This window comes from Lepeophtheirus salmonis, chromosome Z (genome assembly GCF_016086655.4).
Source record: "Lepeophtheirus salmonis chromosome Z, UVic_Lsal_1.4, whole genome shotgun sequence".
Lineage (NCBI taxonomy): Eukaryota > Metazoa > Arthropoda > Copepoda > Siphonostomatoida > Caligidae > Lepeophtheirus > Lepeophtheirus salmonis.
In genome coordinates, this window is record NC_092584.1 from 11,716,252 (window position 1) to 11,734,680 (window position 18,429).

General features: G+C 30.5%; 1 protein-coding gene and 1 long non-coding RNA gene across 2 annotated transcripts; both read left to right on the forward strand.

Moving 5' to 3' along the window:
• The first annotated feature begins 3,825 nt into the window (after positions 1-3,825).
• Positions 3,826-4,548, forward strand: LOC121130283 (larval cuticle protein LCP-14). The gene is made up of 2 exons (XM_040726043.2): positions 3,826-3,876; positions 3,940-4,548. Exons 1-2 carry the CDS (start codon positions 3,865-3,867, stop codon positions 4,522-4,524), a joined length of 597 nt encoding a protein of 198 aa, XP_040581977.1. The 5' UTR covers positions 3,826-3,864; the 3' UTR covers positions 4,525-4,548.
• Positions 4,549-12,132: 7,584 nt separating this feature from the next.
• LOC121130233 (uncharacterized) lies at positions 12,133-12,738 on the forward strand. The gene is made up of 2 exons (XR_005868638.2): positions 12,133-12,234; positions 12,288-12,738. It is a non-coding gene; the product is annotated as an uncharacterized lncRNA (long non-coding RNA).
• Positions 12,739-18,429: the final 5,691 nt, after the last annotated feature.

An 18,429-nucleotide genomic window follows, 5' to 3' on the forward strand; every position in this document is an offset into this window, starting at 1 on the left:
AATGACCTTGTGAGAGTGGAAAGGCCACTTCTGAAATTATCAATTAAAAAAAACCATCTCCTCTGTTTCAAGACTCTTTTGAATGAGTCTTTTGAGTTCTCTTAAAAACTTTTTGATACTTTAATACCAGCAACTTTTAGATACATGTCGAGGGAAAGGCCTGCGGTGTTTGTCGTCCACAAACTGAGGCCATCAAAGCCACTGTTAGCCAGCACTGCGACACCATAACAGAGGAATACATTCGGATTGACTCCCAGGCCTTTCACCGCCTGGAACTCATCATTGCCTCTAAGGGCTGCTATATTAATGATTAAGAGAGCACAGATACACATCAATGTATTGTATTAATTTTGTTGAAATTTGATTGTTAATAAATATATTATATCTCGTCGAAAGTTTAAAATCAGTGACTAGATTTTAATGGAGTACTCCGTAGGAAATTTCTTTTTTTTTCTAAATTTTGTTTTAGGACTCATTTAATTGCGTAAGGAAATATTTTAATAAAGATAATCAAGAGAATAAAATCATAATACAAAATCTACTGCAAGTTTTGGGTAACGACTATGTATACTTGTATTTTCTTTCAAAATCATTAAAAAAAATGAGGAAGTTTTTGTATAGACTATTATAGGATAAACATCTTGACAGCAGCTAACGCCTCTTGTCGATATCAACTTTCTTAATATAAACTTTGTCGTTCGATAAATTATTGATGTTATGAATGTACATATTTATTATTCCTACTTATTTTGTCAGGACTACAATAGTTTATACGGATCTTTGTCAACAGATATGTCGCATCTCAAAGTTACCATATCTTTTATAACATTCTCTCAGGCTCACTGCAATTTAGACCATATTAATATCCCTATTCATGAACAAATACACACGAAGACTCTTTGTGTTTATATGTTCTCACATCTTGTTGGAGTTTATGTTTATAATTTATTTAACTTTACACAGATGTTTTATTCTCAAATATGAGCTAGTTATAATAGCTTCTTTAGAAAATAAAATACTTTTGAGGTTGCCAACGACAAAAAAACTTGCACGTTAATTAATGCTTAAGATTTTCAAGCTTAATAATAATACCTATTACTTGTAATGAGGTAATTTGCAAAAAAAGTTTACCTTAAAAATTTGGACAACAAAACTAGTTAAGGTATTAGATTAATGCTATCATGATACCAATATTTCCGTACTGTTTTTGAAACTAAAATTAATAATTTTAAATACTTTTTTGGAGTAAAAATATCTAACAAAATGTGTTTAAGGACAATTAACATGAACTCACAGAGGCGTCTGCAGGATTTCGGTTGTATATATAAATTTGATAGCGTCACAAAATTTTCAATCTTGCATTATATTAGAATTTCTTATGCCAAATTGTTAATTATAAGTATCAGTTTCAATAGCATTACTGTGCTGTACTATTTGAAATAAGTTAGTTACCCTGTACCACTGAAGTACCTGGAAACTTAAGATCTAATCGGACAAAAAAACTAGTTTTTTTTATTTTTAATAGTAATGCCACAATAAAAGGCTATAATTACCTTTACTATTAGGATTGGTGGTTTTTTAATTCATATTATATTTAGTATATATATTAATGAAATCACATTTCATAAGCAAATATCGAGTTTTTATTGTATTTTTAAACTTGGTCATTTACGACAGTGGTAATCAAATGTGGGAACTTGAGATTTAAATAACTATATATGTTAACATTAATTTAAAAGTGTACTTAGCCAAAGATCTAGGATCTGACTTTCCTGCCATCTATTGAGAAAAAGAAAGTTAAGACACATAAAAAAAATATTAAATAAGTAAAATATTAGTGAAAATTATACTTTTTTCTTATTTATTTAACTGCAGTTACACCAAATTTTGAGTTTATTTTATAAGCTTATACAAAGTCGAAAATGGACTCAAAATTAAATTGTATAAATATGTTATATTTTCCTTAATATTTAATTTATTTTGCACTCAAAGATATTAATTTATGTTCTAAATATACATATTTGCTTGAGTTCAAGACAAGCAGAAAAAACACTTGATTTTTAGAAAAATTTATCTCAACAATATTAGTTTAGGATCTTATCAAAATATTAATTGTGATCATAATTATACTTGAATCAATATAATCTCATTTTTGATCAAACTCCTCTAACAAAATATTTAACAATGTTTAGGTATAAATAATTTACTTTTTTAATTTTGATGAGGTAATTGTGATATATGTAAATATTGACAACTGATATTACATTAGTAGAAATACATATATATTAAATTGAACAATATGAAAATAGAGAATGAATGATCTAAAAGCGAACAAATTCATCAATTTCAAAACTGTTCCTAATGAACACTCAGTAATAAAGTATTATTTTTTATCTACATGTATTCAAATTCAATAAAGTTTATAGCTAAACACATAAAATGCTCAGGATATGGACTATATATCTATTCATTCTAAACAATACATGAATAAAAATAAGGATCCATAAATATCATGTTCTGGTTTAAAAAAAATAAAAAGCAACACTTGCATGCTTAATTAATATTAGGTAAACGACACAAGTATGAAAACAGGAAAAGGAAAATCGGTAAATCCATAGATCTGATGAGTAAATCTTGAGCAAGTTAGATTATAAATAATTTTTAGTTAACATTCTAAAGATTGTGTAATAACATTTACCATCGATTGAGAGGGAGTTGCAGATTTTTTTTGCCTTAGAGACATCATTATGGAATGATACGTATATTATGAGCGTATATTATGTTGTGTACTTTGGAGATGAGCTACTCAATCTTCCACCTATTCTAATATCAAGAGTAAGTTAGAATGCGCCAATCTGAGGCACACAGTCTAGCCTCAAGTTCTTCCAGATATCTTTTGCCACCATCTTAAGGATCGAAGTAATTTTTCACATTCAAAGAATAGATGAAATGGGGTCTCCAACTTCTTATGTTAAAAAAAAGCAATCTATCTCTTTAGGGTCTTCCTTTGACGTGTTTGGTAAATACAGGAAGATCCTAATCTTTACTTCAACCATTTTTGACGTTTATCAGTGAATGGATTCTTCCAAAAGATGTTTGGATCTGCATGTTTCATGCCATAGCTAATGTTAAGTCGTTCGAACCTTCTCCTTGCAAAAGAGGAAAGGTAAAAAAAAAAATATTGAAAATAGAATAATTTAAAAAATATTATTTTGTGTACAATTAAAAGTTACATAACCAAGAAGCATTCTAAAATTTTCGGCAATTAAAACGAATTTGAAGTAGTTTTATACCATTTGAGCTAGAGAAAATTCTAGTTCTAAGTTGAGAGAGTGCTTTACGTCTTTTGTTCAACTAAAAATACTTGGTATCGTCAGGAATACTTGGTAGAAAAAATATATTAGAAAGGGTACATCACTAAAAAGATGTTTAGAATCCCGGATTTAAGGAATACATATATTATTGCTGCCATTCTAAATCATGGTAAACAAGCAATGATAGAAACCTTACATATGGATGCCTCAAATTATTTGGACAACCCTTAACATGGATACTTCTGTTACTTTTTTTCTGTATCATACAACAAGGATATTCATCCGTCAAAATTAAACATAAATTATACATAAGTATAGATGTATGTACATTAAGTGTTTATATGTTGGATATTATATAGTATGTAATTAATTTCTTTGCAACCACTAAGAAAATAACAACACCCTCATTTTAGCGTACTACATTTGTACGAGTTGAAGGATAAAACTAACACACAATGAAAATATATATAAACTCTTCTCCTCTAGATAAGCATCATTCATCATTGAATCCCAAAGAAAGAACAAGTAGAACTCACTACATCAATACAAAATGAACTTGAAAGTAATTGAATTTAATATAAGAAGTATTTTTTACAAAACGCTTCACACTTATTTACGCCTTTAGGTATCATCCTCTCTCATTCTCCTTGGGTATGCCATTGCAACCCTTGCTGCTCCTGCAGAGGACGTCAAGAAGCGTGACATTCCTCTTAATTCATACGGGATCGGATCCGCCAGCGGTTCCTATTCCAACAACAATGCTCTATCTAATTTCGTACAAAGCAACCGACCCAACATCAAGATCTTAAGCAGTAATTACAACGCACCAGGGACTCTGGAAGGCTCAAGTAACTTTGACTATGCTTTTCAGTCAGAGAATGGTATTCGTCAACAGGCAGTAGGGAAAACAAAGGTCGTGGGAGACACTGAAGTCGTTGTGATGAAGGGATCTTATGAATATGTGGGTCCTGATGCACAAACATATGTTGTGGATTGGTATGCAGATGAGACTGGCTATCATCCCTCTGCTCCACATCTCCCAAAGGATGTTCCAATCCCCTATCCTGAGATTGCTGATGCTGTAGCTGCTCAAATTGCTTATGCTGCTACAAATTCTAATGACTATGACGATGGATCTTATAATGGAAATAGCAAGAGCAATCAAGTATATATTGATCGTGCCATTTCGAGCTATGGGTTGAACAAATAAAGGTTGGGTAAAGCTTTTTAATTTTGACATTGTTTGCTCTCGCCGCTGTGAATTAGTCTCCTTATCTGACGGACAAAATCATTAGAGTAATTCACCATTTCTGCAACCTCCTTGACGGACAAATGGACACGGAGAAAATCTCCAATCGGTTGGCTTTTTTGTTTACATTTACCTTGTTTGTTGACGTATTGCAATCAGTAATACAGCGTATGAAAGCTGAAAAAAATATTCTTTATAACCAAACATCGATTGAAAGTAATGATGACTTTATAGAGGTATAATTGGCACTGAACAATTTACTAACACCAACTTTAGGTCTTTTTTGTACATATTTGACTTGATAAATCATTCAACTGAAATGCTATGATAAAGTTGTTTTCCTAAGCACAAAATAAAATGAGTCTTGAAGAACTTTGACCAATTCTTATTTTTTATTTTTTTATGGGAAGAAAGAACAAAAAAGGGGAATTATATATTATGTACATACTTTGGCCTTTGTTCATAGCAATAAAACTTTAAGCCACTCTAACATATGGTTCAAATAATACTACCTTTTTTATGTACGCGTACGTATGGAAGTACCATAAATGATTCAGGGGAATAATGGACAAATTGTTATTTTTGTTTTGATTCTTCACGTTCAAGATGGTGGGAAAGGGTTTATTATTAAAATACTAAATTATTATCACATATTCTAGGTTGACACATTTCCGGTTAAAGGCTTCTGTTAATAGAGTAACAAGTTATTCATAAGAACGTCATTTTGTTGTTATTCTTTAATTTTAAATAAATAGCTACAGAAGATTAAAAAATGTATCGGAATCTTCACTGAAACATATTAATGTCAATGGAGTTGGAGTACTTTTGCATCATCTTAATTCATTCGGTCCAGCCCAGTCTTAGAACCAGCAGCAAGGACTGTAAGTCCTTGTTACCGTTTCTTAACTGTCGGTGCTTGCATTTTTTCCTACGATTTTTTGGTGGTTTACTAAGGCAAGTAAGATATATGATATACCAGGTCTAAAGTACAGATCGGAAGTCGAGAAAATTAAACATGAATACGATCGACGAATTTTCATTTGTACACTCCTGGACGATGGAAAAAATACTTAATACTTAATAGAAGTCTCCTTCTAGTTGAGTATCTCCAGGATCCCCATATACGCTGTCAGCAATTTCAAAACATTGGTGAGGAATAAGGACATTGTCAAAAAGGTCAAACTGAACCCAAAGTTGGTAAAAAGCAGCACTGGCCAATCTCCTCAAGTACATCAGGGCCCATGCTACATATCTCTGTCTTTCACACCAGACTCAACAGAGAGGTATCAAATAAGGGGGTGGAAAGAGCATTATGAGGGTGGATAAGTCCTTTTGATAACATCAATTAAAGAAATTCATTGCGTCCGTCTATTTTTTGCTATTTTAAGGGTCCTTACCGCCCTGGTGTCAACTTCCTCCTTTTGGATGCATGAGAGGGAAGGCCTGCAGTGTCTGTTATACAAACACCAAGTCACAGGAATCAAATATCATCTAGTACTGGGAACCTATGACAGAAAACTACTTCTGCAGTGACTCCCAGACCTTCCACCGCCCCCATTTTTGGGGCAGCTACAGTAATGATTAAGAAAGCTGAGATGTACATCTATTTATATTATTAATTTTGTTTAAAGTCTATTGTTAAATTATATATAATATCTTGTTGAAGTTTTCAAATTCAAAGAGTTCAGATCTTAATAGATCATCCGGTATATATATAGATAGATTATTGATCATATCTTGCAAATAAAATATTTTTTTCATTGTAGTGCAATATTATAAGGACATATTAAATTGTTTCTAAGGTACATAATTTATTTCATTTTATTACGAAATAATTAAGAAAAGGAGACAACCTTAATGAGGTCACGAGGGATCGATTTTACCTTCTTTAAGGACCAACAAGTAGGATGGGACTGGATGGAATAGGATCAGACTTTACTGGAACGAGGTACTCACAAATTAAAAAAACAATCATATTCACTTTATATCATCACTGTACAGAGTAAAAAAAAACATTCTCTCTGAAAAATATTTTTTACAAAGTTTACTATTTTTTTTTAAACTTTGGGAATATAATGAAAGATAAATCATATAATCACCTATTATATTTTTTTTTGTTTTTACATTGTCTGATCAGAAGTGCATTCAGAACACAATAAAACAAAATGTAATGATACATTTTTTAACGTGGGAAGTACTTCTCCAGATATTGCAAAACAATTATAAAAAACTATGGTGACCTATTACAATGTTTAAAGGAATATGAACTCCGAGAACAACATCTATCAGCAACATGGGTCCGTTAATAAGCCTAAATTGGACACCAAATTGTGAAAAAGGATGCCACCTCATTGAAGATTATGAATGTCCCTGAAGAAAACTTCATTATTTCCAGGATGACAATGAGAATCAGATTCATAGCAAAAAAGGCAAAAGGTCTTCGAGAAGGTTAATCTTTTAGCTAACACCACAAAAGGGGCCCACAAATTTTTGAAGGACAATTTGTCATATTAGTGCATTAAAAAGAAGTAGATTGGACTTACTACATCTCGTATCTCAATCTTCTAGAGTATTTCGTCTTGCTAAAAATTGAGAAGAAAGCCTGTAGACTTTGCTAGTTTATCATTAAGACCATGAAAAACAAAGTCAATGAGCAATAATGATGTCCGAGACTATATATTGGTTGTCTGATAAGACATTCGGCAGAGGTTAGATGTTACTTGTCCAAACAATAGAGGATATATTGAGTGAAAATATTAATTTTTGTCATATATTAAAATATATTTATGAAGATATAATTCATTTAAATATCTTATTTTGAACTATTACCTAAAATGGAAAGACATTAATCATGATTATCATTGTTCAGCGGCTCTCTTATGGGCAAAGAAAAATGTGAAAAAAACAAACTAAGTTCATCGATTAAAAGTGAGAAGCGGTTCATGCCTGCCTTTTTCTTCTCTTTTGTTCATAGTATAAGAATTTGTAGGGTATATCCCTCTAAAACTAGAACTTTTACGATTCTTTTGTTTAAATTGATTTAAAAATGCATAATAATATTTATATATGTACATATGTTGCAGTTAAAGTAAGAAATTCGTTAATATGCAGCTAATAACTAGTTAAGGTGCATAATAACTGAACTAGGGACCTTTAAAGTGCATAATAACTAGGCTTTGTGCATTATAACTGAAAAAGATGGTTAATGTGCAAAATCATTATAAATAATAATAAATTTCACATTATTTTCCGAGTCGAAATATCTTCGCAAGGTGGTGTGACAGTTTGTTGCTTTCGGGACATTTCATAATAATTTTTATTTTTTTCGAAAGAGATATTTGATTTGACTTTTCTCAGCTACATTTTCAAAACTTATGGCTTATTTATTTTACACCCGGATGAAAAAAAAAAAATCAAGAGGATTTCAGAAAATGCGTCATAGTTATCAGGGCTGGCAGTTCCGTATCAAAATATCACAATCGTAACTACGTATCAATACGGAACCAACATAGTATAAGGAACTATCTGTAAAAAAAGTATATGGATACGCGCAACAGACTAAAATGACATTAGGTACGTATGAAATATACAAATTTGAAAGATGTAATCTTTCAAATTTAACTCCTCATATATATATTATGTAGTCTCTCAAAACCTTCCGGAAAAAAATCAGTAATACGTTATATATTTTTTTACCTTGAGTATATGATTTTTATTTTGTGAAACTCGTAGAGTAGCTCCACGAGCTAAGTTGGCCCGCAATACATCACTGAAAGAAAGGACGGTTAACAAATATACCTCCAATTATTATGGAGGTACAGATAGGGAATTTAAAAAAATGGTGTGCTTCCCAAATCTGATAGTTTTACCATCATTACTATATGTTCTACCATTACCGTATTCCGTTTCTGAAAGGACAGGAACACAATTTCTCGTTCATCCTTCGTAAATACAGGCTAGTGCAGCAAAGCGAGAACTATTAACTAATGTTTATTTTCTCATTACCATGAAAAGGTTTTGTGATTATTTTATGATATTCGGTTTCCATCATCCTTTTTACATAAACAAACTATACTAATCATTTAGTCGTTTTATTATCATAAGTGATCAAAAAGTTTCAAAGGGAGTGCATCTCAGATCTCCTAGATGCTGGAATTGATGTGATGAAGATTAAAAACATTGTTTTTTTTTCTAGGAGCCTGGTTCTTAATATGGCCAAGATGAAAATAATGGAGAAGGCCTCTCCAGAATGTCAAGAAAGGAAGGCCATAATTTAAAAAGGGGTACGAATTGCTTGTTATGTTCGGAGAAGAATATAAATTAGGATCCCAATAAGTAAAGAAATCGGCTAGCCAACGACTTCTCTGTGGCTCCCAATAACATCAGGATAGCTATCGAGCACAACTTGGGATTAGTTTTTTCACAATGATCCCGTGGCATCTTCTGACTCAGGCCACAAAAGTCCAGAGACTCGAGAAGTTTAAGAAAATCCTCAAATACATCAAGGCAAATGGTTCAATTGTGAAAATTTCCTTCTCCTTTTGATAAAATATAACAAAGTAATATATAATACAGTATGAAATAAAATACTAAATAGGATTATAATATTATTAAAACCTCACGTACTCGTATTATATATTTTATTATTGACTTAAATCATTCCAGAACTTTATAAAACTTGTTAATAGCAACATTCGAAGTTCTTACGTCCCTTTTTAGGTTTGTTAAAAGAAAAAACAAACGCAATATTTTAATTGAAAACTGCTTTAACTATTAAATAATGGTTAAAAGAAGTTTTTTAATAATAAAATCTTGTTTTTGTTTTGATATTAAGGAAGTGATGACCAATTTATTAACAGACCTTCAGGCATTTTTTCCTACTGCGTACTTGTTATAACCTACACCAAATTGTGTCATCTAATATGATATTTGAATTAAAAAAACACAATTTTCTCACACATCAAGAGAAATTAATGAAAGTTTGAGGAATTACAGAATGCAGTATTTTGCAATAAATATTGCATGTAAATCATTGCTATTAAAAAAAAAAATAAAAATAGGAAGAATAAATAAACAAAGTATTTTCATATTGCGCCGTAATAAAGATTGAAAGTGCTGATGTCGGGTTAATTTTTTTTTTCTGTAATTCGCATCAACAAATTAATAAAGATTTTTACAGATACTATATAGTCTTAAAAAAAGATAATGGGTCATGGATTAAATCAAAAATTTAATAGGTGTTATTTTGTATATTTATCAATACTATATTGAGTTGACTTTAAAAAAAAATCACGTGGATAAACCTTATTTTAGTTTTAAAAATCCAGCATTTCTATAGGGATCCACAAAACACTTGTAAGCTTCTACGTACAGCCTCTATAAGTTTTTTCGTCAGTCGACATTTTGTAACATACCCGCCCCTTCGCCAATATAATTAGAATAATTAGAAATATGTAGCTACTTCAACCATAATAAAGATATATACTAAGACAAACTTGCTAATCTAATAATTCCGTTTTTTAATTGGTATTTTTTTTTTTTTTTTTTTGGAAATACAGTAATTCGGTTTTTGGATTTTTAATATTTTTGATGCATTTTCAAATCTACATCCCATATCTTAAAAAAAATTTGGGGCATGGGAATAGATCGTGGTTTATTTAAAAAAATCAACTTATTAGCAAGAAAATAAACTTCCCTTCCAGAGCTCAGGAATCTGGTCCAATCAAAATTAAACATAGATTTAGGTACGTAACTCAGGATTGTCAAAAACTTTTATTTTATGTTTAAAGTCTGTATCTGCCTCCTATTTTTAAATCAAAGCCCTGCCTATGCGTTTTCATTAGGGGACAAACATCTATCATACTATAATAATGTAGTTGGTGTTTGTTTGTCTGTTCTCTTATAACAACGCATAACCAGGGTATTTATTTCACATAGAGAGGCAAATAAAATCTTAGATCAGAAAGTATAAAAAAAAAGTTATGCAGAATTCTGATTTACGGTGTAAAGACCCTGTTAAATTCTAATCAAACAAAATTTCTGTGTCCTGGAAGGTAAGTTTGTTTTTTCGTTAATAAGTAGTAAATTCGAAAATCACCAAGAAAATTAAAAGCCCAAAAAATTAAAAGGGAGAACGTACATTCATATATTAAACACGAATGAAACAAGGGTATTAAATAGAGGATTAGTGAGTTTAGTGCAGTATGTATCAATAAATCATTCGAAATAAAGTCTATAATACGGGGGTACATCCTAGTACAATTATAATATTTTATTATAATTACATAAATATATATATATAATACTTATTAAAATATTTTGGCAAAGTAACATTGATTGTAAGAAGGCATATAAATACCAATTGATTTTGGGACATTTTCGGATGCTTTTTAGAAGAAAGGTTGCGTGATACACTCGCTGGAACGATGTGCGTAAGTAACATGTACATATATTTTATATAAAATAATATTATCATACAGGGAGTAGTTGTATTATTTTGCCTCAAAATGGTGCCACTCTCTCCTACTTTGTTCACAAACTATTATATGTAAGTAAACAATGTAACTGCCCCTTTGCCCTGGAATTAAAGTTAGTCTCTGTTTATATTTCAATTCATTAATCATTCAAAAATATAATTCATGCAAGTATGTTACAACATTTTGCATTAAGCATATTGAGATAGTAACGTAATGCATCCACATATAAGCATATTGAGATACTATCGAAATGCATCCACATATACATACATAAATATTTACCTGTAACACAAGGTTTCACATAATAGAAGCAAACACATTTTCATATATTAGGTTGGGGAAAAAGTAATTTCGTATTTCCCCGCTCCTTTTTTTAAATTAAGTATTATTTGTGTTTTATTGATGCCATTGGACAATACGATAAGTTGTTGTAAAGGTAATCGTGTATACAACAAACGCTTTTCCAGCTCAGTTGTGAATTATCGTGCGTCGAATATGGAAGTCTCAAACTAAGAAATTTGCCATATTCAACAATTTTACTTCTTGAAATGGAAAAAGTTGTCAAAAGTGAGGAAAATTTGCAATCTACACGGGACCGATAATCTTTCGGTTCCTGTTGCAAAACAATGTTTCGAACAATTTTGTCTCGCTCAATTCTCCTCTCTAGTGTGAACAACTCTACCTTTTGAAGATGGTGATCCAAAAAAAGCGGCCAATATGAGTAAATAGGAGACAAAAATACATTATCAAGACAACACTAGGCCACACACATCTTTGATGCCGCACCCGAAGCTCCGGGAGCTTGGATGGGAAAATTTAATGCATCCATCCGACAGTTTGGACCAAGCACCAAGTGACTATATACTGTCATCATATAGAGAATGGGGGGGCGACGTATTTGAATGATATAATTGATTTAATCAATATTTTTAAGTTATATAAATAAATAAAAACACGTTTTTATATTTTAATGGCAAAAGTAACCATACATAGGCACTAAGGCAAGACACCCTTGTCATTCTTAAATGGAGTAGATGTTGAAAAAAAAACAAATTTTTACATAAGGCGTGGGTCCATACACTATCCAATTAAAGGAGTGATCGTTTACGCCCTGATTTCAGTTTCGTAATAGGTGTGGACGAAGATACTTAATATATTTTTATAACATAAACGTATTATTTAACTCTGAGTTTTTGTATGAGTGTATCTTTGTTTTTTCCAAGTGTTTATATCCTCTTTTTTTAATAGAAAGTGAAGGTTTCTTGTGAATTGTGAAACAGTGAATGTGGTTGTAAGAAAAAAAGAGTGTGTCAGAGGTCATAGGGAGTGTTAGTGAAATGCAGCAAGTGTATTGTGTAAATGAAACCCTCATATAATCGGCAAGAAGAGTTACATCCCACGAGTACAACCTTTTATATGAAACAAATTAAAAATTAATTCATATGAGCCACTCTCTGGAAAGTGGAATATATATATATATATAACTGCGTAGATTCTATGGTAGTTACAGTCAACAAAACCTCGAATATTGAATTAAATAATTGCGTAGAGTCTATGTTACTTCAAGACTACAAATTTTATCTTTCTAAAATCCGATTTTTCTGTATCTAAATATATTTATTACTTGTCTGGCTATATAATTATTGAACAATTATAATTATTTTTTTTCACGTGAAGTAAAAATTAACCTAAAAAATAATCGTAACTGCGTAGACACTTTTTTTTCTTCATACAACAAAGACTTATTATAACATAACTAAGTTATTTTTTGAATGTACTGTATTTAAAATAAACAAATTAATGATAAAAAAAAACATATACATCCAGGAAACAATCTAATTTTTCTTTCTTAGATATTCAAGTGTTAATTATACAAAATAATCATAATACTAGTAATAAATTAACTCATTGTTATACTGGATGGTCCATTGAAATATCAAAATTACTAATTCAATATTAAATGAAGGTTGAGTCATTGAAATTAATTAATATTTCGATATAATAGTGTATAAATATTTAGTTACAAATTTGAACTCCATAGCTTACTTATAAGTCGATAAAAAGACACTTCAGTGTGATTGCCAAAAGAGAACCTGTGTTTTGTCTACAAAAAAACTCAAAGATCAACTCGTTGTATAGTCCTTGTTCCTGGCGTAGGATCGGAAATTTTAGCCAGTTTTGATATATTATTATCTACAAGCTCTCATTATTTATAGTGTCAAGAGCTTGTGGGTAGTCATCTCGATCATTCTATGCGTCAAGTATTGCTGTATGAAGAAAAAATGTTAAGTAGCGGATTATTATGTATTTTGTTCAAAAGAATGTCATTTAATAAGTGTCGAAAGAAAATTATTGACATAAAATCATTGATAAAAAAAGTCTTAGGGCTTACAAAAATTATACCCAAATAAATTGGACCCAACAAAATACTACTATATATTGCTGGGGCGGCCGTAGGATTTTTTTTTAAATGTATTGATTTTGGAATTTTAAGAATTAAATTTTTTTGAAAAAAAATTACAAATATTCAATTTTTGATAAAGAAATTACAAAAATTCAATTTTTGATAAAAAAATTCAAAAATTAAACTTAATCTATTATTTTTTTTGGAAAAAAAAAATCAAGCAATCAGTCTTATTCACAAAAAATTAAATTTTTTTCAAAAATCCACAGCTATTAACAATCAATTTTAAATGTAAAATTTTTTGAGAAAAAAATTCAAAAGTCCAGTGATTTATACAAAATTAAATTATTTATGTAAAAATTTGACATTTTAAATTTCCAAGATTAAATTTTTTTGCAAAAAAAATTCAAATATTAAATTTTATGAAAAAAAATTCAAATATTATATGTACAAATTCCTTTTTGGGAGGGGATCTACAGTTCCTCCAGCCGAACCCCTGCAGACGCCCTTTTATTACTCAAATGAGTAAATATTAAGTTCAAAATCAACTATTTGCTCTTATGTATATTTTTGCCTACAGCTTCCTTTTTTATTTAATAAATCTAATAGAAAATAGATTATTAAAATTTTGTATTTCTATAATATTCTTTGTTTGTTTTTATGTTGTTGAAAAAAAAAAAAAATGGATATCTTTATATAGTATTATTGTATCTCCTTTTCTTCTAGAATATTCTATTTCCCTTATAATTTATTTTCGCTTCAACTGTATAACTCATAATCTATATATACCTATATTTGTAAGCATGTAAAAATCCAGGTATTATATACCAATAACCAAAAATAAAACAAAATAACCACTTGCTGTGTGAGACAAAAAAAAAAAATGATGTTGCTACTTCAATTTTTTGTATTTCTTTTTACATAATCATTTTACTTCCTCATTTTACAGGTAGATTGTTTATTTTTAGAACTTCCTAAAGACGCAGTGTATATTTGCTACGCATTTCAACGATATACATACAGCTATTAAAGTATGTATTTCTTAGGAAAAGTGCCAAATTAATATGTATAATATACGGTAATACCTAAGATTATATAAATATTTTTTTCCAAATGTGTTTTGCATAGTTTAGGACAGGGATATCCAACCTTTTAAAATAATTGGACTCATTCCCACACGAAATATTTAAATTGAGCGGTAAACCATTAAGTAAAACATTAAGTTTGATGAAAAATGGTTTCATCAAACAAAACTAGTAAAGACATATTTATATAAAGTTTAGGCCAAATCTAATTTGTCAAGGCGCACCTGTTCATTTTGTTCATCTGCTGTATTATATTTTGGGGGGGTTTAGTTATTTTGAAGTTTTTTTAGGTTGAAATTATTACTCCACAGCATAATTTGACAGAATGACCACTTTTAGGAAATAAATTCTTAATAAAAATGGTTTCCTTATTTAAAAAAAATCCCCTCAGTGATAACTTATCAAAGTTCCTTTATTTGATAAATATATTTCATTAATTGTACGACTTATGCGCGTTCCATGCCTTTTGGTGATAATGTTACAATTTTGCTAAAAAATACTACTTGAAATGATAATGATTAGTGGGCTGCCCTTCAACATTGATCAGGCCACAATGCGTTCACCATGCTACGGGTTGGGTAGCAAAATATGGACATGAAAAGTAGCTTTAGATATACTTAAATATTTTTCTAATTTCAATCATAACAAAATGAAGAGAATCCTAATAAATTCGGTAGGATCCTCCAAGATCATCTTCTCAACAGGAACTTCAGATCTCTTTTTAGATCGTGCACTCCACTTCCTGCGTTCCTAATGAAGTCATCTTGCCCACTTTGAAAACTACTAGGTCTTGGTGTACTTTGATAGTGTCCATACTCCTCTCCACCTTAATTTGAGCATCTAGGAGATCTGATATGTGCTGCCTTTTGCTTTTTGATGACTCATGATGACGAAATCTTATATTTAGTTTGTGTATTTAGAATGCTAAGCTTAACACAAATGTCATAAAATAATGACTAAACGTTCCTATGTATATTAATGATAAAATTAACATTAATTAACGGTCAACGTTTTGCTCCTCAATCCCGTGCAATTACACTTTAGAGAGGGCAAGTTATTATTTTATCACACAACCTTTTTTTCGGAAAAAAAAATACCCTTGGAAATTAGACGGTATTTAGTGAATTATTCCACCCTTTCGAAAATAATTGTTAACACTTATAGAATACATTGAGATAATTTTTTGTAGTCTCCATAAATAACAAAAAATACATAAAGTGAGGATTTTAAATCTGGACAATTTATTTATCTTGTATATTACAATATATAAATAAAGAAGTTATAATTCTGCATCTTGTGTAAACAGAATATTGATTTTAAATCCGGAAAATTTAAGTATAATTTATATTACATTTTATTTCCCAAAATTAATTCAGCAATTTGCAAATCTTTTGCTCTTACATGACAGGGTCCATAGTGAAGTCAACCACTCAAACCAAATATTTCCAGCTTCAACCACAGACTCCAACCTGGCTTTGAACCTAACACAGGTCTTTATAAGGAGCTCCTTGACCATGTTGGCCACTCCCTCGAGAATGGAAACCCACAAGGAGTCAACAAAGTTATGTGCACATTAATTGGTTTAGCTCTCGAACATGCCCTACGCATAATAGTCAGAGGGATTCAGATCTGGTCCTATAGGAGTTCCATTTCTTTTGCTCAAAACATAAAGGTCTTATAAATGTTGGTTTTTACGGAAAAAATCCAGTTCCAATTACACACCTTAGACAAATCCCACAAATTTAAAATTCTAGAATTAAAATTGATCTTTTAAAAGAAATTTAAGCTCTTTTACATCATTGTAAAACTTGCGTCAATGTGCGTGCGCCTATAACGGAAGCACATAATAATGGTCTTTCGGAGTTTTTACTCGGAGGACATTTCATGGATTTTGTATTTTTCTATACAGTTTTGTCAGTTGAATTTGAAAAGAAAAAACATAGATGTCAGGTTTGGCAAGATACTGATGTATAAACTTATCCTGGGTTTAAAATCCCCTCCCCCTTGGAATATTATATTTCATTTGAAAAAATTAAACAAATCCTTCATTAATCCACTATAGGTAATAATTATTTAGGAGAGATGGAAAATGTTCCGGAAGATAGTGTATCTATAATTGATTATAAATGAAGAATGATGTAAATCCGGTGTGTTTTTTAGATTGCCCATTAATTTCTAATTGTTATTATAAACAAGGAATTTTATTTTCCTTCGCAGTTGTCATTATTATTTAATTCCTAAGTAATGAACATCCTTTCATATATAGATTCAATTATGTTCGAAACTTGTTTGAACGTTCGAGTGTGCTAATAAAAGACGGAGCGTAACCCTGAGGATTTGTTCCAGAATTATAATTGTAAGTCCTCTTTGTAATGAGATTAGAATTGAAGATCGACATCGGAGTTGTTAATTATTATTGTAGCTTAAATCATAATTAAATACATTTGTCCTGTTGACAAAGTGATCGTTTGTCCAAGGGTTCCATCAAGAACAAGGCTTCTGACAATGTGTTACAGAACCTCTAAAATGTATACGTAAATCTAATCGATGCAACTCAATCTCAACAATAGGAAAAAGGAAAAAAATATTGAAGAATCGAAATACCAGAAATGCTAACTAACCACTAGATCGTTTCTAAATGTGTACCATCAAATTTGTAATCAATGATTTGTGTGTCCTGGTGTTGTCTTGATAATGTCTTTTTGTCTCCTATTCGCTTATGCTGGTTGCTTTTTTTCGATCACCATCTTCGATTAAAATCTTCTTCATACATTTCTTCGTGATTCTTTTCAGCAGGGCTCTTTTGGGGGCACTCTTTACTAGAGAACTTCTCTTCAGCGGGCTTCTTTTCCACATAGGTCTTTTCAGCGCCATCAAAATTTTCAATATTAATGTTGACTTTCATGCATAAATCAATACTCTAATGCAATATTGATGTCCTAAACTATAGTTATATCTATTTCACGTTACTTAATTTCCAAAATCTAGTCAAAATATTCTAATTTATGGTTAATTTAGTTTATCTTCTGAAGTTTTCTTTTTCCTTGGCCCTTGTTCCAATTTTAGCTAGAAAATGTCAATATAATCCGTTTGAATTTATCAAAATTGCCGTTGTATTCCTAACATTGAAAGAAAAATCAACAAACGAAGTTAGATGTAAGATGGATCTTTCCTACGACACATTCGGTTATACTCGACGTCCATTCCCCCATCGTTTTCTTTTCTAAGAATTAATACTATTCTTTTTGGATATCCTAGTCATCCTGGTATCCTAGATATCGTCTCCTTTAATGGAGAGATCGTATATTGGGCAGATGTCCCTTCACATCAAGATCTCTGATAGTAACTTTTAATCTTGTGAATCATCAGATTTATAATCCTCTATCTACAGCTCCTTCAATGAAATTATTGAGTCAATTCCTCCCTAAGTTAACTCTGATTCGTCACGTACTCTAAGAAAACTATCATTGATAAGAGTCCTTCAGTGTCCGATCTATGCCTCCAAATCATATATATATGATTTTGAGACATATTTATTATTAAAATATTGGATTCAGTCATGAAAAATACTTAAATATGTTCCTTTTGTATTTACATAAACAAAACTTTTATAAAAAACAATATCGTAAACAATAATATAGTTGCTATTATTTACGATAATTATGGAATCAATGTAGATATAGTTTTACAACGTTTTAACATAGAGTTAGATATGATAAGTTGAATGTCATTGTTGCCTCAAGGACCTTTTGATAGATGCTCCTCTCTAAAATAAAGGGAGACTGGTTCGGATGAATAAGAAATTAGGCAGAGATACATTTGTTCTTATTTTTCTGAGAGGCCATATATCAACAGCAGAAACACTACTCACCAGTAAACTATAAGCCACCACCTTTTTCTT